The sequence below is a fragment of the Lipotes vexillifer genome, unplaced genomic scaffold, assembly GCF_000442215.2.
Source record: "Lipotes vexillifer unplaced genomic scaffold, Lipotes_vexillifer_v1.1 scaffold90, whole genome shotgun sequence".
NCBI lineage: Eukaryota > Metazoa > Chordata > Mammalia > Artiodactyla > Lipotidae > Lipotes > Lipotes vexillifer.
The window spans coordinates 4,940,321-4,955,292 of NW_006782310.1; the positions used below are offsets into that span (position 1 = coordinate 4,940,321).

At 45.6% G+C, this 14,972-nt stretch overlaps 2 protein-coding genes across 2 annotated transcripts in view; both read left to right on the forward strand.

Moving 5' to 3' along the window:
* Positions 1 to 14,972, forward strand: part of MOCOS (molybdenum cofactor sulfurase) — a 58,057-nt gene that overhangs the window by 4,212 nt on the left and 38,873 nt on the right. The window contains exons 2-6 of the mRNA XM_007455215.1: positions 2,808 to 2,897; positions 4,811 to 4,877; positions 5,754 to 6,398; positions 9,371 to 9,447; positions 12,419 to 12,618. Coding sequence (XP_007455277.1) covers positions 2,882 to 2,897; positions 4,811 to 4,877; positions 5,754 to 6,398; positions 9,371 to 9,447; positions 12,419 to 12,618 — 1,005 coding nt within the window. The 5' untranslated portion in view covers positions 2,808 to 2,881. The remainder of the gene's footprint in view (positions 1 to 2,807; positions 2,898 to 4,810; positions 4,878 to 5,753; positions 6,399 to 9,370; positions 9,448 to 12,418; positions 12,619 to 14,972) is intronic.
* Positions 3,809 to 4,137, forward strand: LOC103077263 (small nuclear ribonucleoprotein E). Its single transcript, XM_007455214.1, has one exon. It carries the CDS (start codon positions 3,859 to 3,861, stop codon positions 4,135 to 4,137), a length of 279 nt encoding a protein of 92 aa, XP_007455276.1. The 5' UTR covers positions 3,809 to 3,858.

Here is a 14,972-nt window from a genome sequence, read left to right on the forward strand (position 1 = left end):
CTCACTCTGTTATAAAGCAGAAACTAACACACCATTGTAAAGCAATTATACCCCAATAAAGATGTTAAAAAAAAAAAAAAAAAAAGACCTAAATAAATGGGAAGACATCCTGTATTCATGGATTGGAAGACTTAATATTGTTAAGATGGCAATACACCCCAAATTACCTACAGATTCAATGCAATTCCTATCAAAATCCCAGACAGTTTTTTGACAAGTTGGTCCTAAAATTCATATAGAAATGCAAAGGATCCAGAATACCCAAAGCAATCTTGAAAAAGAACAAAGTTGAGGGACTTCCCTGGTGGCGCAGTGGTTGGGAATCTGCCTGTCAATGCAGGGGACATGGGTTCGAGCTCTGGTCCAGGAAGATCCCACGTGCCACGGAGCAACTAAGCCTGTGTGCAGCAACTACTGAGCCTGTGCTCTAGAGCCCGTGAGCCACAACTACTGAGCCCGCATGCTGCGACTACTGAAGCCTGTGCGCCTAGAGCCCGTGCTCTGCAATGAAGAGTAGCCCCTGCTCGCCATTAACTAGAGAAAGCCCGTGTGCAGCAACGAAGACCCAATGCAGCCAAAATATAAAATAAAATAAAAATTACTGAAAAAAAGAGAACAAAGTGGAAGGACTTACACTGCCATAAAAGTAAAGGTAAGTAAGATTTACATAAAGTTATAGTAATCAAAACAATGAACAATGTGGCATTGGCATAAGGATAGATACATAGACCAGTGGAGTAGAGTTGTAAGACCAGAAATAAACCCACACATCTATGGTCAATTTATTTTCAACAGGATGCCAAGACTATTAAACAGGAGAAAGAATAGTCTCTTAAATGGTGTATCCACACACCAAAAACTGAAGTTGGACCCCTCTTCAACACTGTATTAAAAAATTAACTCAAAAGGGCCAAAGCCTAAATATAAGAGCTAAAAGAATAAAACTCTTAGGAGAAAGCATAAGTATAAATCATCAGGACCTTGGATTAGGCAATGGTTTCTTATGACACCAAAATTACAAGCAACAAAAATAGACAAATTGGACTTCATCAAAATTAAAAAATTTTTTTTTCAATGGCTATCATAAAGAAAGTGAAAGAACAACCAACCAAATGGGAGAAAACATATGTCCACACAAAAACTTGTATACAAATATTCATAACAGCATTATTTATAATAGGCAAAATTGGAAACAACCCAAATATTCATCAACAGATGAATAGATAAACAAAACATGTGGCATATCCGTACAATGGAATACTATTCAGTCACAAGAAAGGTATGAAGTTCTGATACATGCTACAATATGGATGCACTTGAAATTATTACGCTAAGTGAAAGAAGCTAGACACAAAAGACCACATGTTGTATGATTCCATTTATATGCAATGTCCAGAGTAGACAGATCTATAGAGGCAGAAAATAGATTGGTGATTGCCAGGGGCTAGGGCTGGGTGGATCTGGGGAGTGAGTGGTAATGGGTATGGGGTCTCTTTTGGGGATGAATGAAGTGTTCTAAAATTAGATAGTGGCCATGGTTGCACAACTTTACGAATATACTAAAACCACTAAATCATACACTTTAAAAGGGCAAATTTTACAGTATGTGAATTAATCTCAATAAAGCTGTTATAAAATAAATGAAAAATCCATCCTGCACAAAACAAAAAATATTTGTTAAGTGCATGAAAGAATGAATGAATCTATTCATATTGTATGTTCTTGAAAACATATCTTGGAGTTTGTTCCATATCAGTACTAGATGGGTGTATTCAAATTCTTTATTTTAAATACATGTTGATAGATATTTAAGTCATTTCCAACCCTTTGCTCTTACAGACAGTGCTGCACTGAATGTCCTCACTGACAGACCATTTCACAATTTATAAGATAGATTCCTGGAAGACAAATTGCTAGGTCAAGGGAGTTTGCATTTTTAAAGCATGAGCGATATTGCTAAATTTCTGTCCATAAAGAAGTTGCACCCATTTACCCTCCTACCAGCTGTGTAACAGCGGGCCTGTTTCCCCACACCCTCACCCATACAGTGAGTTATCCTTTTGATCTGGGGCAATCTGAGTGGTAACGCTTGGTATCTCACTGTCATCTAAATTTACCTTTCTCTGTTTATGAGAGAGACTGGAAAGACCACAGCCATTCCCAGTCATCTCTGAAGCTGTCACAGCTGTTGTAGGGTTGAGGACTCTGGAACTCACTATGGAAATGTAGAATCAGGGCTTGACAGCCTGGGAAGCTGCGCGGAAATTCCAGAATAGGGTGTGTGTCGTAACATGAAATAGCTTTGCCATCCTGAAGCATGAATGTCCACTGGGCTTCTCCTCTGCGTGGGCTGCTCTCCCAGGTTCAGAAGAGAGCTGGTTCATCAGGAAGGCTCTCAGGGCTCTAAGGGTCATTAGATGTTGAAAGTGCAGTTCTTCCATTGCTCATGCCTCCACTTGAATTCAGAAGCGCACATCAAGGGAGAGAGGGATGGGGGAGGGAAGGACTGGGAGTTTGGCGTTAGCAGATGCAAACTAGCAGATACAGGATGGATAAACAACAAGATCCTACTGCATAGCACAGGGAACTGTATTCAGTATATTGTGACGAACCTTAATGGAAAAGAATAAGAGAAAGAATATTAAAAAAGAGCATGCATATCAAGAGGCTGGGAGAAATCAGTGGCCTGGTGTTATGTCAAAACACATCATACGGGTACTGGTCAGGTTCACACAAACTAGATCTAGGTGAAATGAGTGGAATACCTCTGAAAAATAATCACAGCTTTATTTTGTGTTTTCTTTCAGGAACTGTCTATCTTGACCATGCAGGAGCCACGTTGTTCCCCCAGAGCCAGCTTACAAGCTTCACTAAAGATCTCATGGAAAATGTTTATGGTAAAGAACAACACAGCATAACTGATTTTGCACTGAACATTAGCCAACTACATTCAGCTAATATATCTATGCTTAATAAAATGTCACATTAATAGGCGGGGACAGTGCTGAACACACAAAGCTGAGTAAGCCCCTTGAGAGAGGGGGTCAGGCAAGCAAGCACCCAGGGTCAGTCCCTGTAGCACATGTGCTGCTGGGTGGGAGGGACTGCCTCAGAGACACACAGGTTACTTCCAGAAGAAGCGGTCAGTGGCAGGAAGGGCACGGGGTGCTGTGTTTGGTGGTGGGATGACCCTGTGGGACCAGCACAGTGCAGAGGGTGGGACAGCAGGAGGAACGTTCATTCATTCATTCATTCATTCATTCATTCACTCTGTAAATGTTTATGAAGCCACTCTGGTGTTGGGGGCATGGTGCTGTAATGGGAACAAAGTAATACAGTCCCTGCCTTTGTAGACTATGGTCTAGTAAAGACAAGACCTCAGTCAAGTGATCTCCAAATAAATGTTAAAAAAAAAAAAAAAGAAAAGTAAAGTAGTGTAAACTGTAAATAAAGTAAATTATCAATTGAGCAAAGGGCTGTGACCAAAAGGCCCCGGCGCTCTGGGGGGCTCTGTATCTGCAGAGTGACGGTGAGTTGGCAGCGTGAGTGTCACAGAAAGCTTCTATAGGAGTGGGGCGGATGCTGGAGGAAGAGCAGGAATTCACTCGGAAAAGAGGAGAGGCCAGATTAGGCAGAAGGAACAGCGCGAGCCAAGACCCTGCGGTGGCTTCAGGAAGCAGCCCAGAAACGGGGAGGGAAGGAGAGCGGTGCAGATGTGAGTGGGGAACTGCGGAGCAGCAGCATACAGGTAACTTCTTCCACCTGGCGTGGGTGTCAGTATCTATAAAACAGCTCAAAGGCCGGAAGTTGCTTTTTGAGGCAGTGTGCGGGATAGTGTGGTCTTTGTGAGCTTCCACCATGGCGTACCGGGGCCAGGGCCAGAAGGTGCAGAAGGTGATGGTGCAGCCAATCAATCTCATCTTCAGATACTTGCAAAATAGATCTCGGATTCAGGTGTGGCTTTATGAGCAAGTGAATATGCGGATAGAGGGCTGTATCATTGGTTTTGATGAGTATATGAACCTCGTATTAGATGATGCAGAAGAGATTCATTCTAAAACAAAGTCAAGAAAACAACTGGGTCGGATCATGCTAAAAGGAGATAACATTACTCTGCTCCAAAGTGTCTCCAACTAGAAATGATCAATGAAGTGAGAAATTGTTGAGAAGGCAATACAGTTTTTTTAGGTGTGCTTTGTTAGAAGTGTAGTTCTAAAGCATTTATTCATATTGTTTTGCTCACCTTTATGTTATTACCAGATGACAATAAATGCTGTGGGATTGTTTTTTTTAAAAAAAAAAAAACAGCTCAAAGGATAGGGCCCAGAATCTATAGCCCTTGAGGAGGAACTAAAGGTCCTTGACTTTGTTTGATGGCTAAACCATTATTATTTTGTCTTGCTTGACTTTTCCTTTCTTACTGCATTTTCTCACTTCCCTGATTAAATTTGGAACTTGGGGAAGGCTGGGTCCTATGATATTTATTTTGCTTACATTTTGAGAAACTGAGGGAGACGATTTTGGAGGAACACAAAAGGAGAGACTATAGGGCTTCCCTGGTGGCACAGTGGTTGAGAGTCCGCCTGCCGGTGCAGGGGACACGGGTTCGTGCCCCGGTCCGGGAGGATCCCACATGCCGCGGAGCGGCTGGGCCCGTGAGCCATGGCCACTGAGCCTGCGCGTCCGGAGCCTGTGCTCCGCAACGGGAGAGGCCACAACAGTGAGAGGCCCGCGTACCGCAAAAAAAAAAAAAAAAAAAAGGAGAGACTATAAGTAGTGACCCAACGGCTTTGTCTTTGTAACCTGCCAGGTAATCCTCACAGCCAGAACATCAGCAGCAAGCTCACCCATGACACGGTGGAGCAGGTGCGCTACAGGTGAGCAGCAGAGGTGCCAACTTGTGTGGCACCTGTGGGTGGATGGACTTCCTACCACCTGCCCACATCCCACAAAGCTTCTGAGCTGGTTTCAGGAAGATCACGTTCAGCTAAATGGCCACACATGCACGCTGATAACCATCAGGGTCAGAGGACAGGAAGGTGAGGCTGAGCAGGTGCAGAGCGGGGCCGACCAGAAGCACAGGTAGGCACCTCTGAGGTGCCCAAGCTGTTGTGTGTGGCTCTGGGCTGGTGCCAGAGTTCCTGGGGGCCAGAGTGACCCAGGTTCCTAAGTCTTCTTTTCAGGGAGAAAAAAAATGCTTTCTCTGTTTTATGTTCTTTTCGTATTTCAGATTTAGACATCTTGTTTTTTCAGTTTTCCCCCCTTTACTAATATTTGCACATGACAGATTAATTAGTTTTTGGCAAATAATTTAGGTGGTACCTAAAGATATGTGAATCTATACAATTTCAAATTATTTCCAGTTTGAAAATGATACTGTTTTGCTATAGGGTTGCCCATATTAAAAGCAATGTTAAACAAGTTGATGATTGAAAACTTGTTATGATAGAGCCAGACAGTAGACCGAGAAGGGGTGTTTTCAACTGAGTTTAAGGTAGTTGTGGATTTTTGTCTTCTCCATGTGGGGGTGGGGATTTGGGAGGCTGGGTGATTTTGCCGGTTTGTACCCATTTGCCATCTCTTCCCACAACCTCCTCTGCCCCTGCCCTAACTTCACAATGTGGCAAACCCTATCTGGCTTTTTCCTAGCTCTTAAGGTAGAGAGATGTCGTATTTAGTTGAAATACAACTAGCTCCAAACATTTAACACTGGAGGGAAACCAAGGAGTTCCCTGATGCTGTGCCTCTTCCAGGATCCTGGCACACTTCCACACCTCCCCAGAGGACTACACTGTGATTTTCACGGCCGGGAGCACAGCTGCTCTTAAACTGGTGGCAGAGGCTTTCCCGTGGGTGCCCCCAGGCCCAGAAAGCAGCGGGAGTCACTTCTGTTACCTCACTGACAGCCACACGTCTGTGGTGGGCATGAGGGAGGTCACCGCAGCCATGAACATCACTTCCATCCCAGTCAGGCCAGAGGACATGTGGCTGGCGGAAGAACAGGATGCTACCACTGCCAGCGACCCTGACGGCCAGCCTCTGCATCTCTTCTGCTACCCAGCTCAGAGTAACTTTTCCGGGACCAGGTACCCGCTGTCCTGGATAGAAGAGGTCAAGTCCGGGCGGATGTGCCCCGTGGGCGGGCCTGGGAAGTGGTTCGTGCTGCTGGATGCGGCTGCCTACGTGGGCACCTCGCCTCTGGACCTGTCGGTTCACCAGGCCGACTTTGTCCCCCTCTCCTTCTATAAGATCTTTGGCTTCCCCACCGGCCTGGGCGCCCTGCTGGTGAGTAGCCGCTCAGCTCCTCTGCTGAGGAAAACCTACTTTGGAGGAGGCACGGCCGCTGCATACCTTGCAGAAGAAGACTTCTATATCCCCAGAGAGTCGGTGGCTGAAAGGTAACCCGGCGATGGGAGTGGCCGCTGGAGTTCAGCAAGGCTCAGGTCTGGCCTATGCCACCTGTAGGATGGTGCAAGGGAGGTGCTGGTTGGCAGGGCCCGGATCCGGGAGTCAGAGGTCAGCTGGAGCTGCCACAGCAGGCTGTGAACTCTGCCCTGTGTGTGGGCTTCTCCACAGCTGTGGGAGGATGAGGGCCTGCAGGGAAGGGCTGCGAGCAGAAGAGATGAAGGCCTTCCAGGGAGTAAGGAGGATGGGCCCCAGGCCTTTTGCCGCAGCACTGACATGAGGGGGCAGCAATTGAAGCAGTGATTTAAAAGGATGGTGCCATTTGGGACAAGTATGCATACATGTTGACAGCATAGCTGTATTTCAGCAGCTAGTATCAGCTCAGCTTGGTTTCTAGTCAGCAAGAGGAACCAGTTAAATCAGAGGCCACCAGACTCGGGGGCACAGCTAAAAGCAGCCTCTGTGAGCCTCCCAGGGGTTACCAAGGAAGTTTGAGGGCTGGCAGCTCCTTGCCTGGGTTTGTTGGTCTATGTGTCATTCTCAGGGTGCAGGGGCAGGCGGTGTGGCTCGTGCCCAGGAATCCCCCAGATGCCAGTGGCTGGGGACCGTAAGGTTGAAGGTATGAGAGGGTGAAAATGGCAGCTGACCCAGGGTTCTGCTGGGTCCAACAGTGGGAGATACCATGAGGTAGGGGCCAGGAGCTGGTCACTCTGCTGGTGCCTGAGAAGGCCCCAGGGCCTGTATGGGAAGGTGGCTCAGATCCCCCGCAGACCCAGGTGCAGACTCAAGGGTCCTGCAGATAGGGGCATGGCCTCGGCAGTAGAGTCATAGTCTAGAGTGTAGGTTCTGGAGCTGGACCGTTGGGGAGTGAATCCTGGCTCCACTGCACACTGTTTGTGGGAATAGGAGCCTGTGACTTGATCTCTGCACCTCATGTTTTTCCTATAAAGTGCATCTCTAAAAGGATACAACTCTTTAGAGCTAATATAGGTGAAGCACCAAGGTTGAGTTGGCATCAATAGGCTACGAGGCTATCTGATGTCTCTTTCATTTAGGACTTCTCCATAGTTGCGCGATTCTAAAACAGGAAAGCTAATGTAAAACCTTTTGAATCCAAGTGTGATTACGTAGCATATAATATAACCAAGTGAGAAAAGAATGACAGGCACAACATCATGTAAATTAAAGGCAGAACAAAATGACAACCCAAACTTTATTTAGTCAGTAGGGGCACCTGAAGACCTAGAGGAGTGGGGCAGCTCATTACAGGCACGGCATGAGTGGGCCGGGCTGGACCGGACCTCTTGCCTTCAATTTGGGTGAATCGCCTTATAGCAAGCGCTGCACCAAGATTCCCAGAAAGCTGAATGTATTTATTTACCATTATTAGAAGACTCATATTTTTCTTGTGAACCTAGCACTAGAGCTTGAGATTTAATACCGAACTCAAATGTTTCTTGAACATGCATCTGAACCCCGTTCTTAATCTTTTCCGTTTTATAACCCAGTGAGAAACAACCCCTGATGGAAACAAAACACCTCCCTTTTCTGCTAAGAGTCTGTTAATTATTGATCAATCAATAATTATTTATTATTGATCAATTAATAACAGAAGCCATTATTGCCTAATCGTGTTTAATTTATTAAGGAGTCATTAGTTACTAACTTATTAATGGTCAATTAATTATCAACTGATTCATTATTACTTCTATATATCTATTAATTACCATTAGTTTTATAAGGATATTAACATTCCGGTAATGATATTTTGAGCAACTCTTATCCTTAGAGTGTTAAAATACAAAACACAGTGTTTCCATTGAAAGTTTCAACTTGCATAAGACTGCTGTTTGTCACCACCCTTTGTGGGATGCTTGCTGGAAACTCCTCGCTGTGCCCCAGGCTTCCCCCTCACTAATGAAGCAGCCAGAGGCGTTTTATCAAAACCTAGGCCCCGTGTCGCGTCACTCCTCTCTGCGCAGAGCCCTCCGGCCACTCGTCTCATCCAGGGTGAAGCCCTCCGCCTTGCTGTCTTGCTCTTGGCCTCACTGACCTCCTTGCTGTTCTGGCTCTACCTGCTCAGGGCCTTTGCTGCAACCTATCCCTGGAACTCTGTTTCCCTCCAAAACTGTTTCAAAAGTGAGCAGTTTCCCTCGCTCCCTTAATTCCACTCGGTCTCTGCTTGAATGATCTCCCTCGGAGAGAACTTCCCCTGACCATCTCATCTAAAGCAGCCGCCAACCCTCCTGCTTAGGCAACTTCATTGCACTTGTCACCCCCTGGCTTGATGCTTATTTGGCTTCCCTGCATGTTTGCTGTCTGTTACTCCTTGTTTCTGTGCCCTGTGAGGGCAGGGATCCTACCTGTCACGTTAACTGCTGTATCCTTAGCACCTAGAACAGTTCCCGGCATGCAGTACATGGACAGTAAAGATTTGATGAGGATTTTGTCTAAATGAATAATTATAAAATGCAAATATAATTATAACGATAATCAGGAAGTTTATTGAGAGCCTTATAATAGCTGTGGTCCTATAGACTTCGGAATCATAGACTCTTGTTAAGAACCTCATGGCTGCACAATTGATCTGACTGGATTGATGCCCTGTCAGTGGTGCTCTCTTGGGGTCAAGGGCAGCATTTCCAGAGCCCACAGCACTTGAGGTTTTGTTAAGTCTGAAGTCTTCCAAGGTGGTGACTGTCTTTCAGGGCCCTTTATCACCACTGCCAGCCCATCCCAAGTAAGCTGCAGACCAGGTCAGGCCCAGAGGCAGCCCTCATGTCTTGGTGTGCATGGCCCTCTGTCTTGAGAAGGAGAGGGGGGAGCAGCATTGTATAAGGCAGCAGAGGCAAGGTCTCCATAGATTACGGCTAAGGCTAGAGTCAAAGCCCCGTTGTCACATATACAAAATGCACACGGAGGAGTTAGCCACGGCTTGACCTCATCACCCTCACCACCATTACAGGTTTGAAGATGGCACCATCTCCTTCCTTGACGTGATAGCGCTAAAACATGGATTCGATGTCTTAGAGCGCCTCACAGGTCAGTGGACCTCTTTATCTGTGTGGAATTTGCTTCCTGTTGCCCGTGTCCTCGAGGGAGCCCTGGCCTGGGTGGGATTCAGATAAGGAGAGAGTCTGTGCAGGTGAGCGGCACATGGCAGCTCTGCACTGATGCAGATGAAGCTGATTCTAAAGAACTTCCAGAAATGACTTCTGAGGGAAGAGCAAGAAACTGGACCTTTTTTTTGGTTGGTTAAAAGAACATTTTAACAAGTGATAGACATTCCAAATCCAGAGATTAATAACCTCACAGATGCAGAGGAGCCCTCCTTGGTCCCTGCACTGGGAATGCTTACAGATCCTGAGACCTTATTTAGCTCTTACCTCGCTGGGTCTTCCCACAGGGGAGCTTTATGATGAGCCCACTTTGCCCACGAAGGAGCTTATGCTCAGAGAGGTTGAATGCCTTCCCCAGGACCAGGGAGCTGGAACCTGGGAGGGCTAGGGTCTAAACCCAGGCAATGCTAACGTCTAACCCTGAGCCCCCAAACACTGTCTATTCTGCTGGCCTTTGCAATGATACATGTTTTCTTTCCTGACAAGTGCTTGGGGTGTGTGAGCAGGTGGGGGACATTCCCCACAGGCTAACACAGATGGATGCCACTTCCCATCTTATGGGACTTGGCACAAGGCACAAGGCTGGAAGAACCTCTGACTGGTGAGCCATGACTCCTCACTCCTGCTGTGCTCTGGACGCTCCTTTCAGAGGCTAAGCTTCTAGAACGGGGTGACACTGCTTGTACCGTCCACATGGGTATGGGGTTATGGTGAACCAGGGATGCGGCTTAGCAGTTAGGCAGCCCTCTGTCTCTCTCTGTCTCTCTCTGTCTCTCTCTGTCTCTCTCTGTCTCTCTCATCATAATAAGGGGACCCTTAGGTCCTCAGCCTAAGCCTAAAACTGCGGGCAGACAGAATTCATAGGAGGGCTATTGTGACAGTAATGCAGGGAGGTGAGTGGGCATCATCCAGACAAAGAGGAGATAATCAAGATAGACATTGAGAAATGAGCACTTTCTCAAGGACAGATACTAGCAAGGTATCCAAACCACAAGTGAGAGGGTCTGGCAGAGCCAGGGGCACCTCTGAAGGCAGATTGACAATATCAGCCCCACAGTAAGGCAAACCCTGATTTTTCCTACTTAATTAGGCTCTTTTTTAGAAAAAATTATGGTGAAATCTATGTAACATAAAATGTACCAGTTTAGCCATTTTAAAATATTCAACTCAGTGGCATTAAGTATATTCACATCGTTGAGCAGCCATCGCCACTACCCTTCTCCAGGACTTTCATCATCCCAAACTGAAAAAACAGTAACTCCCCATTTCCCCTCCCCCAGCCCCTAGTAACCTTTATTCTCCTCTCTGTTTCTATGAATTTGCCTATTCTAGGCACCTTATGTAAGAGGAATAATACAATATTTGTCCTTTCGTGTCTGGCTTATTTCATTTCGCATAATGTTTTCAGGGTTCATCCATGTTATAGCAAGTATCCTTAACTGCTTTGTATAATATTAAAATGATTTAGGGAACTTCCCTGGCGCTCCAGTGGTTGGGACGCCAAGCTTCCACTGCAGGGGACGCAGGTTCGATCCCTGATCGGGGAACTAGGATCCCGCATGCTGTGCGGTGTGGCCAAGAAACTAAAAAAAAAAAAAGATTTAAACATTAACGAAAACAAACAGCAACAGCAAAAAAGAGATACATTTAAAGACAAAATTGTACATTTTTGCAATCTGTTACCAAAGGGTCTAAATTATCTGAATGCTTAAGTAACATTTTTTTTTTTAAAGGAAGATGACTTCCCATTTATTGGCTGCTATAGTCTTTCAATGATATAAGCAGCTATACGCATGGGGTAAAATAATGTTGGGCCATTGTAAATTGAGGTGAAGTAACCATTTCATCTCCTCTCCATGGTCTAGACATTGCTTCCATGTCTAAATGTCCTGTGTAAGCAGGATTTCATCAAGGCACTTAGAGTGAATTTCTGCATGCACTTATTAAAGCATTGATTTAAGAATTTCACTGTTTTTAAAATAGCACTGAGGCTCACACCTCTGCATCAGTCATCTTACGTGGGGCAAATGATTTCATGTGTGACGAGGTGGAGCGCTCTTTACATGAAGCTCTTTGTGTAGTGGAGAGTTTTGGAGTCGAAATCTGTGGCTCCGGGTGAGGGTACTGTAGAAGGCAGCCCTTTCCATACACCTCAAAAACTACGTACCAGCATGGGCTCCCGGGAACAGCTTGCTATTGCCGGGTTTGCAAGATCTCTTCTTGTTATTCCTAATACTCTTGCAGTTAATGCTGCCCAAGGCTCCACAGATCTGGTTGCAAAACTAAGAGCTTTTCATAATGAGGCTCAAGTTAACCCAGAACGCAAAAATCTAAAATGGATTGGCCTTGAATTGGTCAATGGTAAACCCCGAGACAACAAACAAGCAGGGGTGTTTGAACCAACCATAGTTAAGGTTAAGAGTTTGAAAGTTGCAGCTGAAGCTGCAAACACCATTCTTCAAATTGATGATCTTATTAAATTATACCCAGAAAGCAAAGACAATAAGCATGGAGGTTATGAAGATGCTGTTCACTCTGGAGCCCTTGATGACTGATCTGATTTCTTTGATTTATGACAATGTTAGATGCAGTTTTCTTGTACCTCGAGTATTACACATTAAAGTGCAAAAAGCTGGAAAAAAAAAAAAAAAGGAAGATGGCAACAACAATTCCTATGGAAAAATTCCACAGAGGCAGCAGTGGTAAACTGTCGTTCAGTACCAATGACCTAATCATTTATCATGTGGGCAGTACCGTGAACTATTTACAAGTATTTAAAATCATTAATATGAGTTCCAAGTTTGCCAGTTATAATGATCTCATTTTCTTAAAAATGAGATAGGGGATTTTACATAAAGTTTATGATCCCCTTTTGTTTTCATAACTGTTTTGAGGTGGAATGGAGAACATCAGGCAGCACACCTTTACCCTGGCTCAGTACACCCACGCCGCCCTGTCCACCCTCCGGTACCCCAACGGAGCCCCTGTCGTGCAGATTTACAGCGACTCTGAGTTCAGCAGCCCAGAGGTTCAGGGTCCGGTCATCAGCTTCAACGTGCTCGATGACAATGGGAACATCATTGGTTACTCCCAGGTGGGTTTTCTTTTCATCTTGCTGACCTGTTCACAACAGAATCACTCTTGTCTGGAATTCTGTAGCCTTTCTGAGCCCTGAAATTTGCAGTCAAGGCCTCTGGGCCCTTGCAATAGCCATGATGAATCCTGTTCACTGTTGCAGAGGCCACTGGTCCTTCCTTAGAGGCTCTTTACTCTTGTTCTAACAAGCACTGCTATTTAGTTCTTCAGCCCTCCTTATTTAGCCACAGGTGATCAATTTCAAATGGGAAGAGAGAGGTCGAGCCTCTGATGGCAGTGGGAGGGGACAGCTGAAGCTTGCCAGCAAGGGAAGACACCCTAAAGTAGTGTAGACAGAACAGCCTGTCTGATGTCGTTTCATGTACAAACAGCTTGGTAGCCCCACTGATACATCAGACCATATAGTGTTATACAAAATTCTGGGCCTCTTACCACCATTTGTTTGCATGTTGCTTGGAACTCATAACTCTTTTTTTTTTTTAATGAAGTAGGAATGATGTCCTTAGTAGCACAAAAGACCTTATGTCTGCCATAGTTCATCCATATTATGAGTTCAAAGGATTTGGTAGATTGGTTATAAAGTAGTTTCTGTAGATATACCCTTTTTATGTATTTGCCCATGAACACAATTCAGGTTTGGGAACAGCTTGGATCCTTACCACAGCTGAGTAAGCTGGTCACTGCCCAGTACATTAAGAAATCTAGAGTCACACTGAGCACTCAGATATGGCCCTGGGTGGTCAGCAGATGGGCCGTCACACACGGGGCATGGGGAGCCCAAGGCCCTTCTCAGAGCCCGGGTTTCTATAACTGCCGTGAGGAGCAGATTTGATCATCACATAAGTTTGGAAGATAGTGCTCATCTTCCCTTGAAAGCCACTATCTCCATACACCTTTGTCAAACCCAGAATTTCTCAAACAAAATCCATTTCTCAAGGAATCCTGTCCCCACTTCTGAATAGCCATAAACTTTCTGAGGAACCAACTTGAGAAATATTCTCTGGGGGAAATGTTGGTTCTCACTGGTGTCCAGGGGCCAACACTCTACAACCATAAGCTGTCCCTTGGGTGAGTTGACTGTGAAGACCCCAGCCCACACTGCCCCTCACTTACACAGCCCAGCACCATTCAGAAGCAGGCTTCTGAGGGGTGGTGGAAAATGCATCGGGGCCAAAGGTTTGCCTTCTCAGATATGTTATTCTAGGTTATTGGTACAATAAGTTTCGTTCCCAAACCTAATATAAGTGTATGTTTTCAGGGGTGTGGAGGAGGGCAGACAAGCGACCATGAAGTGTGCTGTGGCAGGCATGTTACCAAACTCACGTTGGGCTGCTCACCACTCAAAAGCCAATAATCGAGGGGCAAGCGTCAGTAGAAAGGAAAGGTGCTTTATTCAGAAAAACTGGCAATCTGGGGAGAAAGTGGACTCATGTCCGGAGACCAGCTCCGAAGATTCTGCTCAGCCATGACAATTTTTAAAGGGAAAAAGGGGAAACAGTCTCAGTTAACCATTAAGGTAGGAGATCAGATTCTTCATCATCTTTCCATTGCGTGCAGACCCACTGACTTCTGATCTTCGTTTGGTGCTGTCTTGCCCTCATGGTCCACCTGCAATTGGATGTTCTCTTGCCCCTGTTGTCCGCCTGCAAATTTGCTAACAGGGAAGCTGTTATTCTTTAACTACTTAATTAGAGAGTCAGTCATTCTTTAACTACTTAATTCTTCATTCTTACTCCTTTTGATCCAGGGAAGGAATCAACCGGTTAAGCAAGGCATTGTGTACCTTCATAGAGCGGAAGTCCGGAGTTAGGTTCAATGTTACCTAGTGAATCTCATTTTCACAATTAAGGTCTGTCTGAGGAAAACAGAAATGAACAAACAGAAAAGGCGCAAAAGAGCTGCTTACAAATCCCCACTATCAGACATCATTGCATTTCTATGGGAATAGGAGTGAAGGTCCAGCTTCTGTAACTGCTTCATGCTGAGAGAAGGTGTCGAGATCTTGGAGAGAAAGACGTCGACATGGGTCTGTAGCATCTCTCTGCTGACAGTTTTAGTTGCCCGCTCACCTATATGGGCAGAGCAAGCTACAGTTATTCCTGTGCCCACAAAGGTACAGATTATTACGAGCAATGGCATTAATCCCATTCTTTCATCAGACACAGAGTCTGTGACTCTCTTGCCCTAATCATTAACTGCTCAAGCCTTTTCTTTTGTGACTCTGGGAGGCCTGGGAGACCAGCTTTTCTACAAATAAGAGGCAGCATTTGTACTTGGCGGTGGGTGGTGGGCCCACAGGGTTCTGCTTGGCCCAAGCAGTGGTGAAAGACACCCCCCCCCCCCCCGTTTGCC